This window comes from Zophobas morio, unplaced genomic scaffold, assembly GCF_036711695.1.
Source record: "Zophobas morio isolate AGI-343-1 ecotype UQ-CSIRO unplaced genomic scaffold, CSIRO_AGI_Zmor_V1 ptg000004l, whole genome shotgun sequence".
Taxonomy (NCBI): domain Eukaryota; kingdom Metazoa; phylum Arthropoda; class Insecta; order Coleoptera; family Tenebrionidae; genus Zophobas; species Zophobas morio.
The window spans coordinates 14,782,231-14,798,932 of record NW_026972109.1 but is presented as its reverse complement, the minus strand read 5'-3'; the positions used below and the strand labels follow the sequence as shown (position 1 = coordinate 14,798,932).

At 30.6% G+C, this 16,702-nt stretch overlaps 1 protein-coding gene across 2 annotated transcripts in view; it reads right to left on the bottom strand.

Moving 5' to 3' along the window:
* Nucleotides 1-16,702, bottom strand: part of Sprt (sprite) — a 71,444-nt gene that overhangs the window by 40,778 nt on the left and 13,964 nt on the right. Inside the window, exon 2 of one of the 2 annotated variants that reach the window (XM_064074258.1) lies at nucleotides 10,256-10,433. The exons of the other annotated variant lie outside the window; for it this stretch is intronic. Within the exon in view, the coding sequence (XP_063930328.1) occupies nucleotides 10,256-10,396 (141 nt within the window). The 5' untranslated portion in view covers nucleotides 10,397-10,433. The remainder of the gene's footprint in view (nucleotides 1-10,255; nucleotides 10,434-16,702) is intronic. 2 annotated transcript variants of the gene reach the window in all.

The window sequence follows — 16,702 nt, the reverse complement described above, 5'->3', positions numbered from 1 at the left end:
GATTCTTTCAAAATTAAAGAAAAAAACACTAGAGGCCTTCAAGATTCTTTTAAATTAACAAAAAAAAAAACACGAAGACCTCCTGAAATTCTTTTATGCTTTAAAAAGCGCTAGGGGCCCCAGAAATTATTTTAAACTATTACAAATAAATAAAGAATTCGGAGATTCTTTTGTATTTTTTCAAAGCAGAAAACACCTGGGGCTCCTAAGGATCTTTTATGCTCTAAAAAACAAACGCGAGGAGTCCCCGCGATTCTTTTATGGTTAAAAAAAGAAACGGTAGGAGACCTCGAGATTCTTTAATACTTTTTAAAAAAAGAAACACTAGAGGCGCCAGAGATTCTTTTAAATTTAAAAAAGAAAAACACTAGAGATTCTTAAATTTTTTTCCAAAAACCGCCAACAGTCGTCGAGTATCATTTAAATTTCAAAGAAATCGCTAGGGTCCCTCTAGATTCTTTGATTTTGATTTTTTTAAACCTTTTGCAAAAACAACACTAGGAGCTTCTGAAATTCTTGTTTATCCTTTAAAAGATAAAACACTTGGGGTGTAAAATTTTTTCAAAAATTAAATACTAGGAGGCCTCAAGATACTTTTACTCTTTCAAAAAGAAACCTTAGGAGGGCAGGAAATTATTTTGTACTGTTTCAAAGAAAAAATCACTGGAGGCCCCTACGAATCTTTTATGCCCTTTCAAAAAGAATACCAAGGGTCTACCGAGAAACTTTTAATTAAAAAAAAAAACACTAGGAACCACACTGTTTGATGATCCCGAGATTCTTTTATATTCTTTTGGACAAAAAAACACTGGAAGCCCCGAGATTGTTTAATACGCTAAAAAAACACTAGGGGCCCCAGAGATTCTTTCAAAATTAAAGAAAAAAAAACACAAAGAGCCTTCGAGGTTTTTTCTATTGTTTAAACAAACGCTAGCAGCCCCAAGAATTCTTTTAAACTATTAAACATAAATAAAGAAATCTGAGATTCTTTTGTATTCTTTCAAAGAAAAAAACACATGAGCCTCTTCAAAAGAGTACAACATTAACATGATGATAACCCTCCTACACCTTTAAGAAGACTTTCGTAACAAGTTGACTTGTTGAGCTGTTTCAAGAACTTAACTATGTATTTGATTATGAAAAGAAAACAACTTATTGTAACTGGTTTAATCAAACAATGAATCTTCGGAAATTATGAGGATGTTGAGTGCAGAAAATCTTCATTATTTTGGAGAAACGATAATTGACCAGTTTGATCCTAAAGACTGAAGAATTGCAGAGTGGATATTTTCAGCATGACTGTGCAACAGCTCATACAGCTCAAACAAGGTTGAACTTTTTAAGGGAGTTTTATGACGACCGTTTAATTAACTCTCCCAGAGACTCGATCACCTGATTTGACACCATTACCTTATTTCTTGTTCCCGACTTTGAAAAACACCATTCTTAACCATAAATGAAAATCACGCAAGAGTGTAAGTGTTTCACAAGACACTTTAGCTGTACAAAATTGTTGGCATTTAGAATTAATTTTGTTAAAACTTTTTCTATGACGTAGCTTTTAAACGTTTTATTTCAAAGAAGGCATACGGATTCAATTTCAAGGATGACTCGATTACAAATTATTTACAAGTTTTATCACCAGTTTAATTTTAAGTAGGGATAATTGATGTTTTTATGAACCAATTAAAAAAAGCTATGAAAACGTCTCCCAACCTTAGCGATTTCCTTTTACGATAAGCAACAACCATCTGATTTAAAAACAAAAAACCCATTCGCGATGCCAACGACAGATAGAATTCCCTTTTTGCCCTTATTTTTATGTAAATTACATCAATAATTCTTCCAGTACTGACAAAACCGCATTAATGGACATTGAGGAATAGAGAATACCTCGATATATCAACGAAACCGGTTCAAACCAGGTAATTATTAAATTACAGTTGTTTGTTGCTGTTATTAGCGCAGTAATAATAGTAATAACAATATATAACAACTTGTATTGCAACCGTACGACTGCGAATCGTATCAATAATTTAAAGTTATAAAGACAGGACCCAAAGTGGACTCTTGCGGCTCACACAAAAAACATTTAACGATGAATGAACGCAATCCCAGCTAAAGAAGTGCCATTTGCATCCATCGAAACAAGTCGTTACTCACTGACCGCTCCGTTCCGTGGGCACGGAGCCTGAAATTGTGCAGCCGAGTGTCTGAAGATTCAGACTGTAAGATTCGAAAATGGATATTTTCTATGTATTGAGTTTTGCCTCATTCTATACCTGTGAAAACTATATATACTACACTATAAATACCATTCAGTAATTCCAAAATATCACTCGGCTTATCTATAATGATCAGTGATCACTAGCCCCAGAGCGGACCCTTCCGGCGTCCACAAAAGCCGCTCGGCGATGAATGAACGCAATCAAAGCACGAGAAGTGCCATTTGCATTCGCAGAAACAAGTCATTATTCACTGACCGTTCCGTGGGCACGACACCCGTAATTATTCAGCCGAGCCTCTAAAAGATTTAGCTTGTAAGCTGCAAAGCTCCGTTTTTCGATAGCGAAAGCGGTGAAAAATTGTTGGGATTCCGGAGGTCGGATGGGTGGGTTATTGGTACCGAAACAATGCGAATCGGCCTACGCTTTGATGGCGCCAGCCCGAATGCTGCGACCTCCTCTATGGTAATTAGTGCGGAATCTAATAACGAGCTGTCGACAAATAACGCTAATGTCAACACACCTACATTTTTTTGGTCTGGTTTTAATTGTAGTGTCGTAAAATGTGCCGTTTCGAAACGAGGATTAGGGTTTTGACGGGTTTACGATGACGCCTACGGAATGTTGTCGAAACGTCTTGAGATTTACATATCGGAAATGGAAAGTGGTTGATAAGGCTGGATGGTGGAGAAGAGATTAATTGAATGATTGCAATGGAAGAGGTGGTAGGCTTAGTTTGGCTTCTTGGCTTGATCAGGATTATATTTCATTATACAAAAAAAAATCTGGAATTGTAGACTTTTAACAAAGGTAGTAATGTCAATGCTATTCAAATCCTACCTTTCAATTAACAAAAACTGTATTATATTAATAAAATTATTTACAATAATTTACACCCAAGATGATTTACTAACCTTGCTTGTTGCTAATTTTGACTTTCAATGAGTAGGTAGTCAGATTTATGTATGCATGGGTTCAACGGAAATGATGAATGCGTATCTAATTTTCATCACATTATTGATACATAACACTTTAAAACGTCAAACAAAAGCTGCTGCATTTTGAGTTTTGACTGCGATAATTTTCGCTTATTTGATTATAATATAATTAATTTTAAGTGTAACGTTCAAAACTTTCAAATTCGTGTCCATATTTTGACTTTTTCTACTATGAATGCTTGGAAGGGATAAAATAATTACTTTGTGGAAATGAATGTCAAGGTTTTAAAATTTAAATCTACAAGTTTTTAGGTCTTTAATTTATTCAAAATAACGAATAACTTAGAACCGTTTATATACAAATATTCCAGTAAACACAGTCCCGTTGAAAAAACGTTGAAATCTTATCCTGACAATCGTTATTATGACGTCAAAACCTTGAACCCTTGACGAATAGCTAATTTTGTGTTTAATCGACGTTTCATAGCCCCTACAATAGGAAAATGCCGGTCTTTGGTTTCCGTCTGTCTGTCGTTTATTCTTTTATAAGATTGAAACTGTTGGTGGAATTGTTGTGAAACCGTCTGATCATCCCCACCAACAATTTGATGACGTAATTTTAAAGTTTTGCTAAGTATTGTTTAAATTGTATAAAATAATGCACTTACATTTAACTAATAAAAAGTCGTCTTAAAGAAATTATTTTGTAGTAATTATCTATCCGAAATATTTTATTCACAACTTAGGTGATGCAAATTTATTTATTTAAAAAAAATACGCAGTTATTATTATCAAAGATAACGATCAAACACCAAAATGAAGAAAGCAACTTCTAAATATATTTTCTGGTATAAAAAGTCGTTCAAACTTTATGGTCTAAAAAAAATTCAAATTCTCTTATATGTTTATTTAACGTTATTCAAACAAAACAACAAAATCTGCAGTTTCGCTGTTTTATGGATGACAAATGTTTAGATTGCAGCTCACACAAAAACATCACATTCTGCATTCAAATGTTGCCAAAATTATGTTAATTAAATTATAGTATCATGTCGAAAAACTCTCATGCAAAACCGTTCCAGATCATGAAGAAACAGCGAAAACAATTACTTGTTCACTGTTATTACCCACTGAATTTTGAATATGCCAGTAAGTGGAGTGTAATAAATCAAATTCTAGATTCGAAATGCAAGAAATGTTTAAATTCATTTCGAACCACATAAAAATCACGAGCCAAACATTTTCTAAGCAGATATTTGTTTCACTTTTTACTGGGAAGTTTTTGCGTTGGCGACTCCAATTAGCTTTATGTACATACTAGTTCGTATTTATTGGCATGTTTTCCTTCGAAAAACGATCAAAATCTATACGGTATCACGTTACGGGTGAAAATAGAGCAAAAATCGGCAGCTGGAGGTATTCATGAGGTGAGTAAGAGAACTGGAAGTCATAATTTTAAATTTTAAGCCGGGTCAATCAACTGAAGATGGGACCAGTATAATAAATAATACTGTAAAAAAGAGTTTAAAGGGGGAAAATTTTATAACAGAATTGGTTAGTTGACGCAGTGGTGCAAAGAATCGATATCATTTCTAGAGGCGATTTAATTAGAGAAATGTAACAACACACAAAAAGGTGTTGAAACTCGAACATTTAAAACATTAAAACTTGGTCTGATTACAAAGAAATCCCAATAAATTGTTAAAATAATCTGCAAGCTCCGCAAGGAAGTGTCCTATGCCCATGGCTTTTCTTCTTGATGACACGTTATTAACTTTCTTTTATGATGATGTAAATAATTGCATTAATATTGTTAATCAGATTTTGATTGAGATTTTCACACTTTAAAAATAATAAATTACAAATTAGAGACAAAACTACATAAAACGCCATAAATGCAACAACAAAAAATTGGTCGAAGGTTATTTTGACAGAACTTCCCTCATCCCTGAAGTGGTACCCAATAAATCCCGCTTCTCTATAATTTTGTTTGTGATTTTTGTTTTTTTTTAATCACTATAAAGTACAAACCAGTTGCGTAAATATCGATTTTTTTTTACTTGAATTTTTCAATTCTTCAATTTTTCATTTTTTTTGTTTCTTCAGTTTCTCGATTTACAATCTTTCGAGTCTTCAATTCAAATTTTTCAGTTTTTGAAATTTTCCAAGTTATGAACTTTTAAATTTTTAGATTTTGCAAATTTTTCGATTTGAAAGTCCCGTGTTTTTAACTTTTAATGTTTCTATTTGCAATTTTTCGTTACGGCTTTCTACTTTCTTTATTTTTTCAATTATTCGATTTTTCAATGTTTCGGTTATATAATTTTTTATTTTTACAATTTTAATTTTTTTCAATTTTTCGATTTGCGATTTTGATTTTTCATTTTTTTTTTTCATCAATTTTTAGATTTCCCAATTTTTCCATTTCTCGTTTATTCATGTATAAATTTTTCAGTTTTACAACTTTCGAATTTTTCAGTTTTTATTTTTTCCAAATTTTTCGATTTAAAATTTCAAGTCTTCAACTTTTAATGTTTCAATTTGCAATTGTTCGTCTCGGTTTTTTTTTATTTTCATTATTTTTTCAATTATTCGATTTTTCAATGTTTCGGTTTTATAATTTTTTGTTTTCTCAAGTTTTTTGATTTGCGATTTTTAATTTTTCATTTTTTTTTGTTTCTTCAATTTTTTTAGATTTTGCAGTACTCAATTTTTAAATTATCAATTTTTCAATTCTTTAATTTTTCATTTCTTCAAATATTCGATTTTCAATTTTTAGTTTCCATTTTTTATTTTAATTTTTTTTACAGTTTCCCCCTTTTTCAATGTTCCGATTATCTAATTTTTTGTTTTCTCAATTTCAATTTTTTTCAATTTTTCGTTTCTTCAATTTTTATTAGCAATTTTTTTTGTTTTTTTAATTTTACGACATACATATCTTTTAAAATTTTCAGTTTTTCGATTTTTCAACTTTTAGACATTTCAATTCTTGGTTTTTGCAATTTTTCGACTTAAAATTTCTTGAGGTTTCCATTTTTAAAGTTTTAATTTTCCGTTTCTTTAATTTTTAATTTTTTCAAATTTTGGATTTGCAGTTTTTGGTTTCGATTTCATATTTTCTTTATTTTTACAGTTTCTTAATTTTCTAATGTTCTCATTTTATAATTTTTTGTTTTTTCAATTTCAATTTTTCAATTTCAATTTTTTCAATTTCATTTTTTTTTCGATCTCTCGTTTCTTCATTTTTTTGATTCGCAACTTTTGTTTTTTTTTTTGTTTCTTCGATTTTATGCAACGCATCTCTTCAATTTTCATTTTAAAATTTTTCAGTTTTTCAATTTTTTCATTTTTCATTTCTTCAAATTTTGGATTTGCAGTTTTTGGTTTCGGTTTCATATTTTCTTTATTTTTACAGTTTATTAATTTTTCAGGGTTCCGATTTTATAATTTTTTTGGTTTTTCAATCCCAATTTTTTCAGTTTTTCGTTACTTCAATTTTTTGATTTTTTTTGTTTCTTCGATTTTGCGATACGCATCTCTTCAACTTTCCATTTTTTAATTTTTCAGTTTTTCGATTTTCTATTTAGATGTTTCAATTTTTAATTTTTGCAGTTTTTCGACTTAAAATTTCTCGAGTTTTCATTTTTAAATTTTAAATTGTTCAATTTTTTAATTTCCCGATACTTCAAATTTTGGATTTGCAGTTTTTGGTTTCGGTTTAATAGTTTCTTTATTTTTACAGTGTCTCAATTTTTTCAGTGTTCTAATTTTATATTTTTTTTTGTTTTTCAAATTCAATTTTTTCAATTTTTCGTTTCTTGAATTTGTAGTTTTTGGTTTCAGTTTCATATTTTCTTTATTTTTACAGTTTCTCGACTTTTCAATGTTTTATAATTTTTTGTTTTTTAAATCTCGACTTTTCAATTTTTCATTTCAATTTTTTAATTTACAATTTTAAATTTTTCGGTTTTTCAATTTTCCAACTTTTGATGTTTCAATTTTTAGATTTTGCAATTTTTCGATTTAAAATTTCCCGAGTTTTCCATTTTTAAATTTTCAATTTTTTTATACTTTAATGTTTCATTTCTTCAAATTTTCGATTTACAGCTTTTGGTTTGGGTTTCATATTTTCTTAATTTTTACCATTTCAAGATTTTTTAATGTTCCGATTATTATTTTTTGTTTTTTCAATTTCGGTTTTATTAATTTTTCGTTTCTTCAATTTTTCGATTTACAATTTTTCAATTTTTCATTTTTTTTTATTCCTCAATTTTACGATATGCATCTACGAGTTTTCAGTTTAAAATTATTCAGTTTTCCGATTTTCCATCTTTTGGGTTTTGCAATTTTTCAATTTGCAATTTCATGAGTTTAGAATTTTTAATTTTTCAATTTTTAGATTTTTCAATTTTTCATTTCTTCAGTTCTGCGATTCGCAATTTTTCGTTTCCGTTTGTTGTTTTCTTTATTTTTTAATTTTTCGGTTTGCAATTTTTCGGTTTTCAGTTTTTCGATTTTTCGGTTTTTCGTTTCTCTGCAAGTTTTCTAGTTTTATTTTAAATATATATGTCATAATAATTGTAATTTTTAAAATATTTCGCTTTTCTAATTTTACGATTTTAGAATTTTATTTGGATTTTAAAACTTTCATTTATTCGATTTTTCAATTTTTCGATTTTTCAATTATACAGTGTTTCGACTTCACAATTTTGAAGAATCTATAATTTTTCGAAGGTATAATTTTTGGATTTTCCAATTCTTCGATTGGATTCGTTTTTTCTTCTTTCCAATTTTGCGATTCATTAATTTTTTCGATTTTTCGTTTATTCAGTTCTTCGATTTTGGAATGTTTCGTTTTTGCAGTTTTTCAATTTTTTCCGAGTTTTTGATTTTTCATTTTTAGTTTTTCGATTTTTCAACTTTCCTAATCAAAAAATGGAAAAAGTGCAAGACCCTAAAATCGAAAAATCACAAATGAAAAAATGAAAAAGTATAAATCAAGAACTTAAAAAGTTGAAGAAACGAATAATTGAAAAATCGAAAGATTAAAAATTGAGAAACTTAAAAATCGAAAAAGTGCAAATTCCAAAAAACCGAAATAGTATAAAATCAAAATTTTGAAAGAAGAAATCGGTGAATCGGATAATTGAGAAATCTAAGAATTACAAAATCGAGGATTTGAAAAACCAAGGATTGAAAATTTGAAGAATTGAATAAACGAAAAATTATAAAATTGAAGAAACATTAAAAAATAAACGGAATGAAAAACTAAAAACTGTAATATAAAATCGATAAAACTAAAAATAAAAGATCAGGAAAATGGAAAAAAATAAAAAATTCTAAAATCTAAAAATTGCAAATCGAAAAATTGAAGAAAGAAAGAAGTGAAAAACTTTGAAGTCGAGAAACTGAAAAATTGAAAAAATTAAAATTCCCCAAAAAAGGCAAAATTATGAAACCGAAACATTGAAAAATGGAAAAATTGACAAATTAAAGAAAGTATAAAAACGAAAAATTCTACAGTCGAAGAAAAAAGAAAAACGAAAAATTTTGATAAAAAAAAAATTGGTTGAAAGTAAATAAATCCACATTTTCGAAAAATAATATTTGATTTTGCTAATTTTATTTATTTATTTATTTTATAACCCTTATAAGTCAAAATAAAGATAGTTTGTTGCAAATGAGTTTTTCGGTTTTTGCGTAGACAATGCGTAAAATATTCCAGCAATGCGGTAAAAAAATCGATAAACACTGGGCGTTCAGGAGTATAAAAAAAAATTGGTCGAAAGTTGTTTCGACAGAACTTCCCTCGCTCCAGAAGTACAATGAAACATATCCACCATTTTCGAATTGAGTTTTTTCTTTACAAAATTTTGTGATGACGTCATTAGGTATATCAATTTGGATACATGCAGTGTAATAACAGTACTGTATTCCCAAATTTTCCGGAAAATGGAGTAAGTGTTTCTTGATTTAATCAGTACAATAGACTCCTTTCATTAATTTTTTTAGTTACCCTGTAAGTGCATTAATAAACCACAAGTTTAGAGTCATACTATTTGGCATATTTCAGAAAGGATTTATTCGTCAAAATTTTGAGATGACGTCATCAATTTTTTGGAAAGGGATAAACGAATCATTTTTGATTAACGACTTACCATGATTACGATAGCCTTAAAAAGTTTGCAAGATTTCAGAGCATTCGATTTTGCAATTTAAGTTAAATTGGAAAATGTTGTTAATTTTGATTTTTTCAAAAAACTCAACACAGATTCATACACTACAAATTCTGGAGTATCTTATTCTATAAAAATAAAAACAAATTTACTTTTGTGATTTTATGGAGATGACGTCATCAAATTGTTGGCACTTACGATTAGCCAATTTTTGGTTCTATAAGGTAGTTCTAAATACACACAAAATTTGACAACTTAGCTCGATAAGTAAAAACAAGACAACGAATAACAGATCCTGTGATTTTATTTTAATATACAAATTAATGGTAATAAAATCGAAAATGTCTAAATAATTATACTTACTTCTCGAGAATGTCTAATGTTCCCCTAATAAGTAATTCGCATAATTATTTAAAATATGAATACTACGAAAACTACAGAACAGAGGCATGAAAATTATTCTGAAATATAATAGATTCAAATGAATGATGTTAAGTATTTTAGTGTCCCAAAAATTGTTTTACATAATTATTTGTTAGCAGATGAATGAAAAAACGTAGACTTTCCCAAAAAATACAAATAATCAAAAAACAGAACATCTTTTTCCGACCTTAACCATCTTGTACCATCCAGTTACCAAGACCACAACAGCAAAAAAAAAGCCAAACCCACCGCCTGCATAACAAAAATCATTCTTTCCCACACTCCTACACCGCCCATTCCTCCATCTCCCAAAATGGAGTAATTCCATCTTAATTGCCTACTCCCCTTGACAGTGACCCACCCCATCCGTCACGTCCGCCTCAATTGCCTCCTCACGACCACTGACCTTTCCTCTTCTTCATGCACGACTTCGTGACCGTCTGCTCGCGCACAAAAAGAGAATACGAAACTCGAAACGAAAGCCAACACTCACCAAAGAAAGCGATCTCTGTCCCAGGCCGGGCGAGTCCTCCGGTTCCGGCGGGCAATCCGAGTGCAGTGCTGAGCGGCCGCCGACGCGCCGGCCCCCTGCCTGGCTGCGGGAACGTGGACTTGACGGGAGCGGCGAATTCATCGCAACATCGCGAACCAGCGATGCTTTCTGCCTACTCCTGGAAAAAAGCACCGGCTGAGCTTTATGGGCGATGGCTCTTATAAACGATCGTTAATTATTTTATGGGAGTTCGGCGACTGGTCGGATGGGTGTTGTGATAAGATCTAATGGCCGCTACGATGGGGATCGTGTGGCTGATTGCTGCTGGCAGGTGGGAAAAAGGAACGAAACGGTGGGAGGGTATAGAGGAATTTGAGTTTAGAACTGGAGTATTTATAATGATTGTAGGGCGGGTCTTAAGGTCTAATTTGGAATACATTTTTTATTGTTGTTTTTCGAGACCATCAGACGACTCTCTACCTTTACGTTTTCTCGACCTTTCATCACCCCTAGAGTACGAAGAAATAGGTCTTCCTTTGCCGTCTGTCGGTCTGTCTGTGTGTCCGTCTGTCTGTCCGTCTGTCTGTCCGTCTGTGTGTCTGTGGTTACGGATTTTTATTAGACAGATAATCTCCGAAAGTACTGGGCCGATTGTTGTCAAATTTTGTATTTTTTTTTCTTTTGTCTAATCATCCCCACCAATAATGTGATGACGTCACTTCAAAATTGTACATAGTAAATGGGTTTTAAATTGTATAAAATAACATAGTCCTACACACGTAATTTATGACTCCGTGTTGAGTTTTTACTCGAAACGTGCAGATTTTTGGAAAAAAAATCAAAACTATAAAACAACATTTTGCAATTTAATTTTGAATCTGCTAAACCGAATGCTTTGAAATCTTGCAGATGATAGGCATGATAAATTTTTAATCGAAATACATTTACTTAAAATGTAGAAAACATGATGAGTCTGTACGTGTGATTTATCATTCCATTCATATTTTTTTGGATTTGCTTATACAGGGTGACTCAAAAAAATTAATAAATCAGTGAATTTATTTTATTGAATAAATCAAGAATTGCAAAACTCAATGCTTTGAAATCTTGCAGACGTTTTAAAGTCATTGTAAGCATGGGAAATTGTTAATCAAAATAAATCTGTTTATTCCCCCAAAAAATTGATGGCGTCATATCAAAATTTTCGGGGATTTGGTACATTCATATTTTCTCGATATTTCATACCTCCAGACAAGGCTGTAGCTAGGGGAGGCTAAGGGATGCTGAGCCTCTCCTAGATCTAGACAAGTTATAATTAACCAAATCTGATTACAACATTGAAAATCATCTCCTTTACATTGTTGAAAGCACATTTTTACTGTTAACATTATTTTACAAAAACAAAAAAATTGCTGTTAGTTTGTCACAAGAAGCCTTTAACAATACTAAAATAATAATCTAAACAAATAAAAATATACTTGTATTAGGTGTTACCTTTCAACAAATGCAAATTTTGTGTTTTGATAATTTCCAAAACGAACATCCTGTAGAGAAGTGGAAGCTAAATGAGTGAGGAATATTTTATATGTAAAAAAATTAACTCATTCAGCTCGGTTTCTTTTGACCTCTATTTTTCATATCTGCATGTGTAATCGCTTTTATCTTATTAACACCTGGGAATCGTAGAGGAATACATTCATTCGTAAGCAAAAACATCATTACTAAGGTTTTAAAGAATTTATATACTGTGTCAAGAAAAACATGGATAAAAAATGAGTCCACCTTCTTCTATAGTCCTTAGTTTTTAAATTAACCGATAAAATAAGTTGTTTTTAAACACCCTGTATAAACAAAATAATAATAATGATAATAATACTTGAATGGTTCTTTGGAAAAGAAGAGTTTTGTACCGAGTAAGTAGACTCTAAGAAATTGTATACATGTAAATATTGTATCCAAGAAAAAACAAAATTAAATTAAATTAACATATTAAAAATATAAACATTTTGTTAATAATAGTATATCGGGTGATTTTTTAAATTTCTTCTTTAGTTGTTCATGACGTTTACATCAGTGGTTTCAATTACACGACTGTCGTAGACGTCATGGCCAACTAGAGCAAAAATTTTAAAAATCACAAGGTACTTCTTGCCCATATTAGACAATTCTCATTATTCGAATAGTTCATGTTCGAGAAATATACTAACCCTACGGTAGCATTTATTAAGAAATATGGTGAAAAGTTTGTTTAATTAATATTTTAAATTTAAGTAATTTAAATTTTGAGATGACGTCATCACTTTTTTAATCTGGATGAAGCACCATACATGATGTTCCCAAAATTAATCTAAAATCTCAGAACAATATGTTTGCCAATTTCGGAGTTACAAATAAATAAATAGTCTAATAATATCGTCAACAAACAGAAATAGGAGACCTACTTTTTCATATTCCAAAAGCCATGAAAATGATCCATTAGTTTTTCACATCTATATATTTTAATAAAAATCTTAAAATTAGAATAAATATGAAAATGTTTTGAAATAATTACATACAGGTATACAGAGTGTTTACTAAGCATCGGTAAAAATTCGGGGGTTATTCCTTGGGTTGATTTAAGAGTTTTACTTCCCAACCATGAGTATTGTAACCGAGTTCATCGGGCGACTGGCTGCTTTCACATTTTCTCGACGTTTCTGACCCTTAGAGTACAAAAAATTGGTCTCCCGTTTCCGTCTGTCTGTCTGTCTGTCCATCGTCTGGGTCAATTTTCGTTAGAAAAATATTATGTAGATGGTAAAACGTAAAATGGTAACCAAAATTTGGCTAATCATTCCCATCAACAACAGAATAACATAATCTCCAAAATTTCCATTAGTCAATGTTAATTAAATTTTACACTATATTCTAAGTTAACTTTGAAACTGCTAAACCAAGTGCTTTGAAATTTTGCAAATGTTTCAAGGTTAAGCATGATAAATCGTTAATCAATTTTTTCCCCTCCAAAAACATTATTATCATTTTACACTTGTGGTGAAGTAATACTTGCTAAGTAAGACTGATTTTGATAAATGCCTTACCCTCTAAGAAAATAAAGGGTGGGTGGGCGGGGCTAGTATTTTATAGGATAAGACTGATGTTGGCACTTTTGACATTTACGACCATTTTTCAACTATTTTTGAAAATTAATTGAATTCATTTTCTTGTAAAATTCGATATCCAGAAGTTCTTTAAATTTTTTAGAAAGTGTGATTTATGTATTCGTGTGCAGTTTTTACCTTTGATATCCAGGTTCTTGGGAAAGGAATGGAATCAAAATTGTATAACAACATTTTAAAATTTAATTTTGAAATTGTAAAAGCTGTAAAGCTTTTAAGGTTATGTGAATCATGATAAATCGTGAATCAAAATTTATTCGTTTGGGGCCTTCCCAAAAAATGATAACGCCATGTTACAATTTTCCGAATAAACGTTATTTAAATTTTTTGAAATAACGTACTCCTGCACTTGCGATTTATGAATTCGTTCGAGTTTTTACCGTAGAGATCCAGATTTTCTGGAAAACTTTGTTACAAAATTTTATAATTTAAGTTTTACCGAATGAATAAATGTTCTACAAATATTTGAGTGTTTACGCTAGACATCCAGTTTTGGGAAAAAACGAATGACTAATGCGTTGAGGAGGCAAAATCGATCAAATTTCATTTTCTTTAACACAAATTTCATCGCTGATACTTGTTATCTGAACGTGTTAATAGTCGAATTCTTTCAAAGTATTAACATAAACAGTCGAAGTTAAGCATGTATTGAGAAACTGAGAATAACCTTCTACCAGTTCTTTTGTCCTTCGATAATTTTCGGAAAAACAGTGTGTTTCAAAGATAAAAAGCGCTAAAAAAACTGCTCAAAATGACTACCACCAACTAGGATGCATGCATCCAATTTTCTTCTAATTGATTGACGGAACTTTTTCAAAAATACCAAGGTTATTTATGAATTGCATTACATCCTTCAATTATCCGATTTCTCAAATCTTCTTCATTATCCGATGGAATAGTAAATGAGCTCATAAATAAAAATTTTAAATATTCAAGTCCTTTTAGTTGATTTGGGGTTGTTTTCCGCCTCATGAACGTGCGAAGTTTTTCATTAGGAGGCTGACTGATAACGACATGTTTCGACTTTATTACATATTGAAGTCATCCTCAGGTTTTTACAAGCTAGGAACATGGATTTTTAAAAAACATTAATGAAATTACAATTACTTATTAAAATAATGAAAAAGCCCAAGTATTCTACAAAATGGTGTGATTTTTGTGGAACATTGGTTGTGGAATTCAAGTCCGTTTTACTTGACTTTTATCGTCCCATATCTTCCAAACCAAGTGTTTTTTTTCGAAAATCATTACAAAACAAAAAAATCTTAAAGTAACGAATAACCCCTCAATTTTGGCCGCATGTTTAATGAGCACCCTGTATAAAAACTCATGGCTAAAATTATGACCGAGGGACCCAAATATACATATTATGTGATTGCAATAAAAGAAATTTAATTTTTTTCTGACACAGTTCACCCTTCTCGTTTCTTAAGTCAAACTTATTATTTGATTCAAGTTTAAAAAAAGTGGTCGAAGGTTGATTTCGACAGAACTTTCCTCTCCACGGAAGTACAATAAAACAAATCCACCTTTTTCGAAAAATTATAAAATATAAAGAAGCACGCTGCGCTTATATTTCAAATGAGTTTTCACTTCTCAAAATGGGTAGGTGCAGTGTAATACTAATGACAACAGTATTGTATTCCCAAATTTTCGGGAAAATAGACTTAATCAAGATTTAAAAACTGTTAATGCAATGATAAATCACAAATATAGGCTCATTTTGAGATGACGTCATCAATTTTTTGATGGGGATAAAAGATATATTTTGACTAAAAATAATTTTTCAATTCAATTTTCCTGATTTAATCAATAAAATAAATTGACCCTTTATTAATTTTTTGAGTCACCCTGTATAAATAATTCTAAAAAGTATGAGTGCCTTGATAAATCACAAGTATACAGTCATAATATTTTGCATATTTCAAAGAGGATTTATATTTTACTTTTTTTTCTAAATATACATAGCCATCTTTTCACAACAAAAAACTTAAAACATGGTTAAAATGGTACATTTTTGGAAGGAGATACGGACTTTGAAATTATGGGGGGGAGCCTAATTTCCTTATACAAATTTTCCACCCCAAACATGACTGGAGTTTAATGTTGTAAAAAGAAGTCTACACATTAAAACAACAAGGCAAAATATAAAAATAATAGCCCATCCGCCCCGTCTCAATTGTGATGGTTTTTTTTCTTCTTGGAAACCTAAAACACGTTTAAAATCGTAAATGTTTCTAAGAAAATATGGATTTTGCAATTAGGCTCCGCCCCTAGGTCTGCCAACGAATGAAAATTTCATTACTATTTAGATCAGACCAGGTATGGGTATGAATAAAACGATACTCAAAAACCTATTTTAATTTCTCGTAGAAATTAAGGATTTTGCAATTAAGCTCCGCCTTCTTGGCTCACGACGAATAAAAAAATAATAATCAGAATTGATATTAATATTAATATACGTAGTTGTCCTTTCAAAACAAGAAAATTAAAACATGTTTAAAATGGTAAATTCTTGTAGAAAAATAATATAATAATCTTACAATTAAGCCCCCAAAAACATGTTTTTAATTTCTCGTAGAAAAATAAGGATTTTGCAGTTAAGCTTTGTCTTCTTGGCTCACGACGAATAAGAAAAATCATCACAACTGAGATAGGGTGGGTGGGCGGGGCTACATTTTACTTTTCTTTCTAATATGTGTAGTCATCTTTTCACAACAAGAAAATTAAAACATGTCTAAAATGGTAAATTTGTATAGGGAAATATCGATTTTGCAATTACGCTCCGCCCCTCGGTCTGACAACGAATGAAAAATTTATCACGATTGAAATCGAGAGAGATAGGTGGGATTTCTCTTTTAGTTTTTTTTTTAATTAATACATTTAGCTTTGATTACTTAAGAACATATTTTACATGATAATTTTTCGTAGGAAAATAAGGATTTTACAATTAAGCTCCGCACCTCGGCTTACGACGAATAAAAAAAATCATCAGATTAGAATAGAGATAGGGCGGGTGGGCGGGGCTTATATTTTACCTTTTTTTTTTCTTAACTTTAGTCAACTTTTCACAACTAAAAACTTAACAACATGGTTAAAATGGTACATTTTTGGAAAGAGATATGGATTTTGAAATTATGGGGCGGAACCTAATATTAATATATTTCCTTGTACAAATTTTCCACTTTTAACATGTTTTAAGTTTCAGGCTGTGAAAAGAAGTTTACACATAGTAAAACAAAAACGCAAAATGTCAGCCCGCCCACCCGCCCTATCTCAATTGTGATGA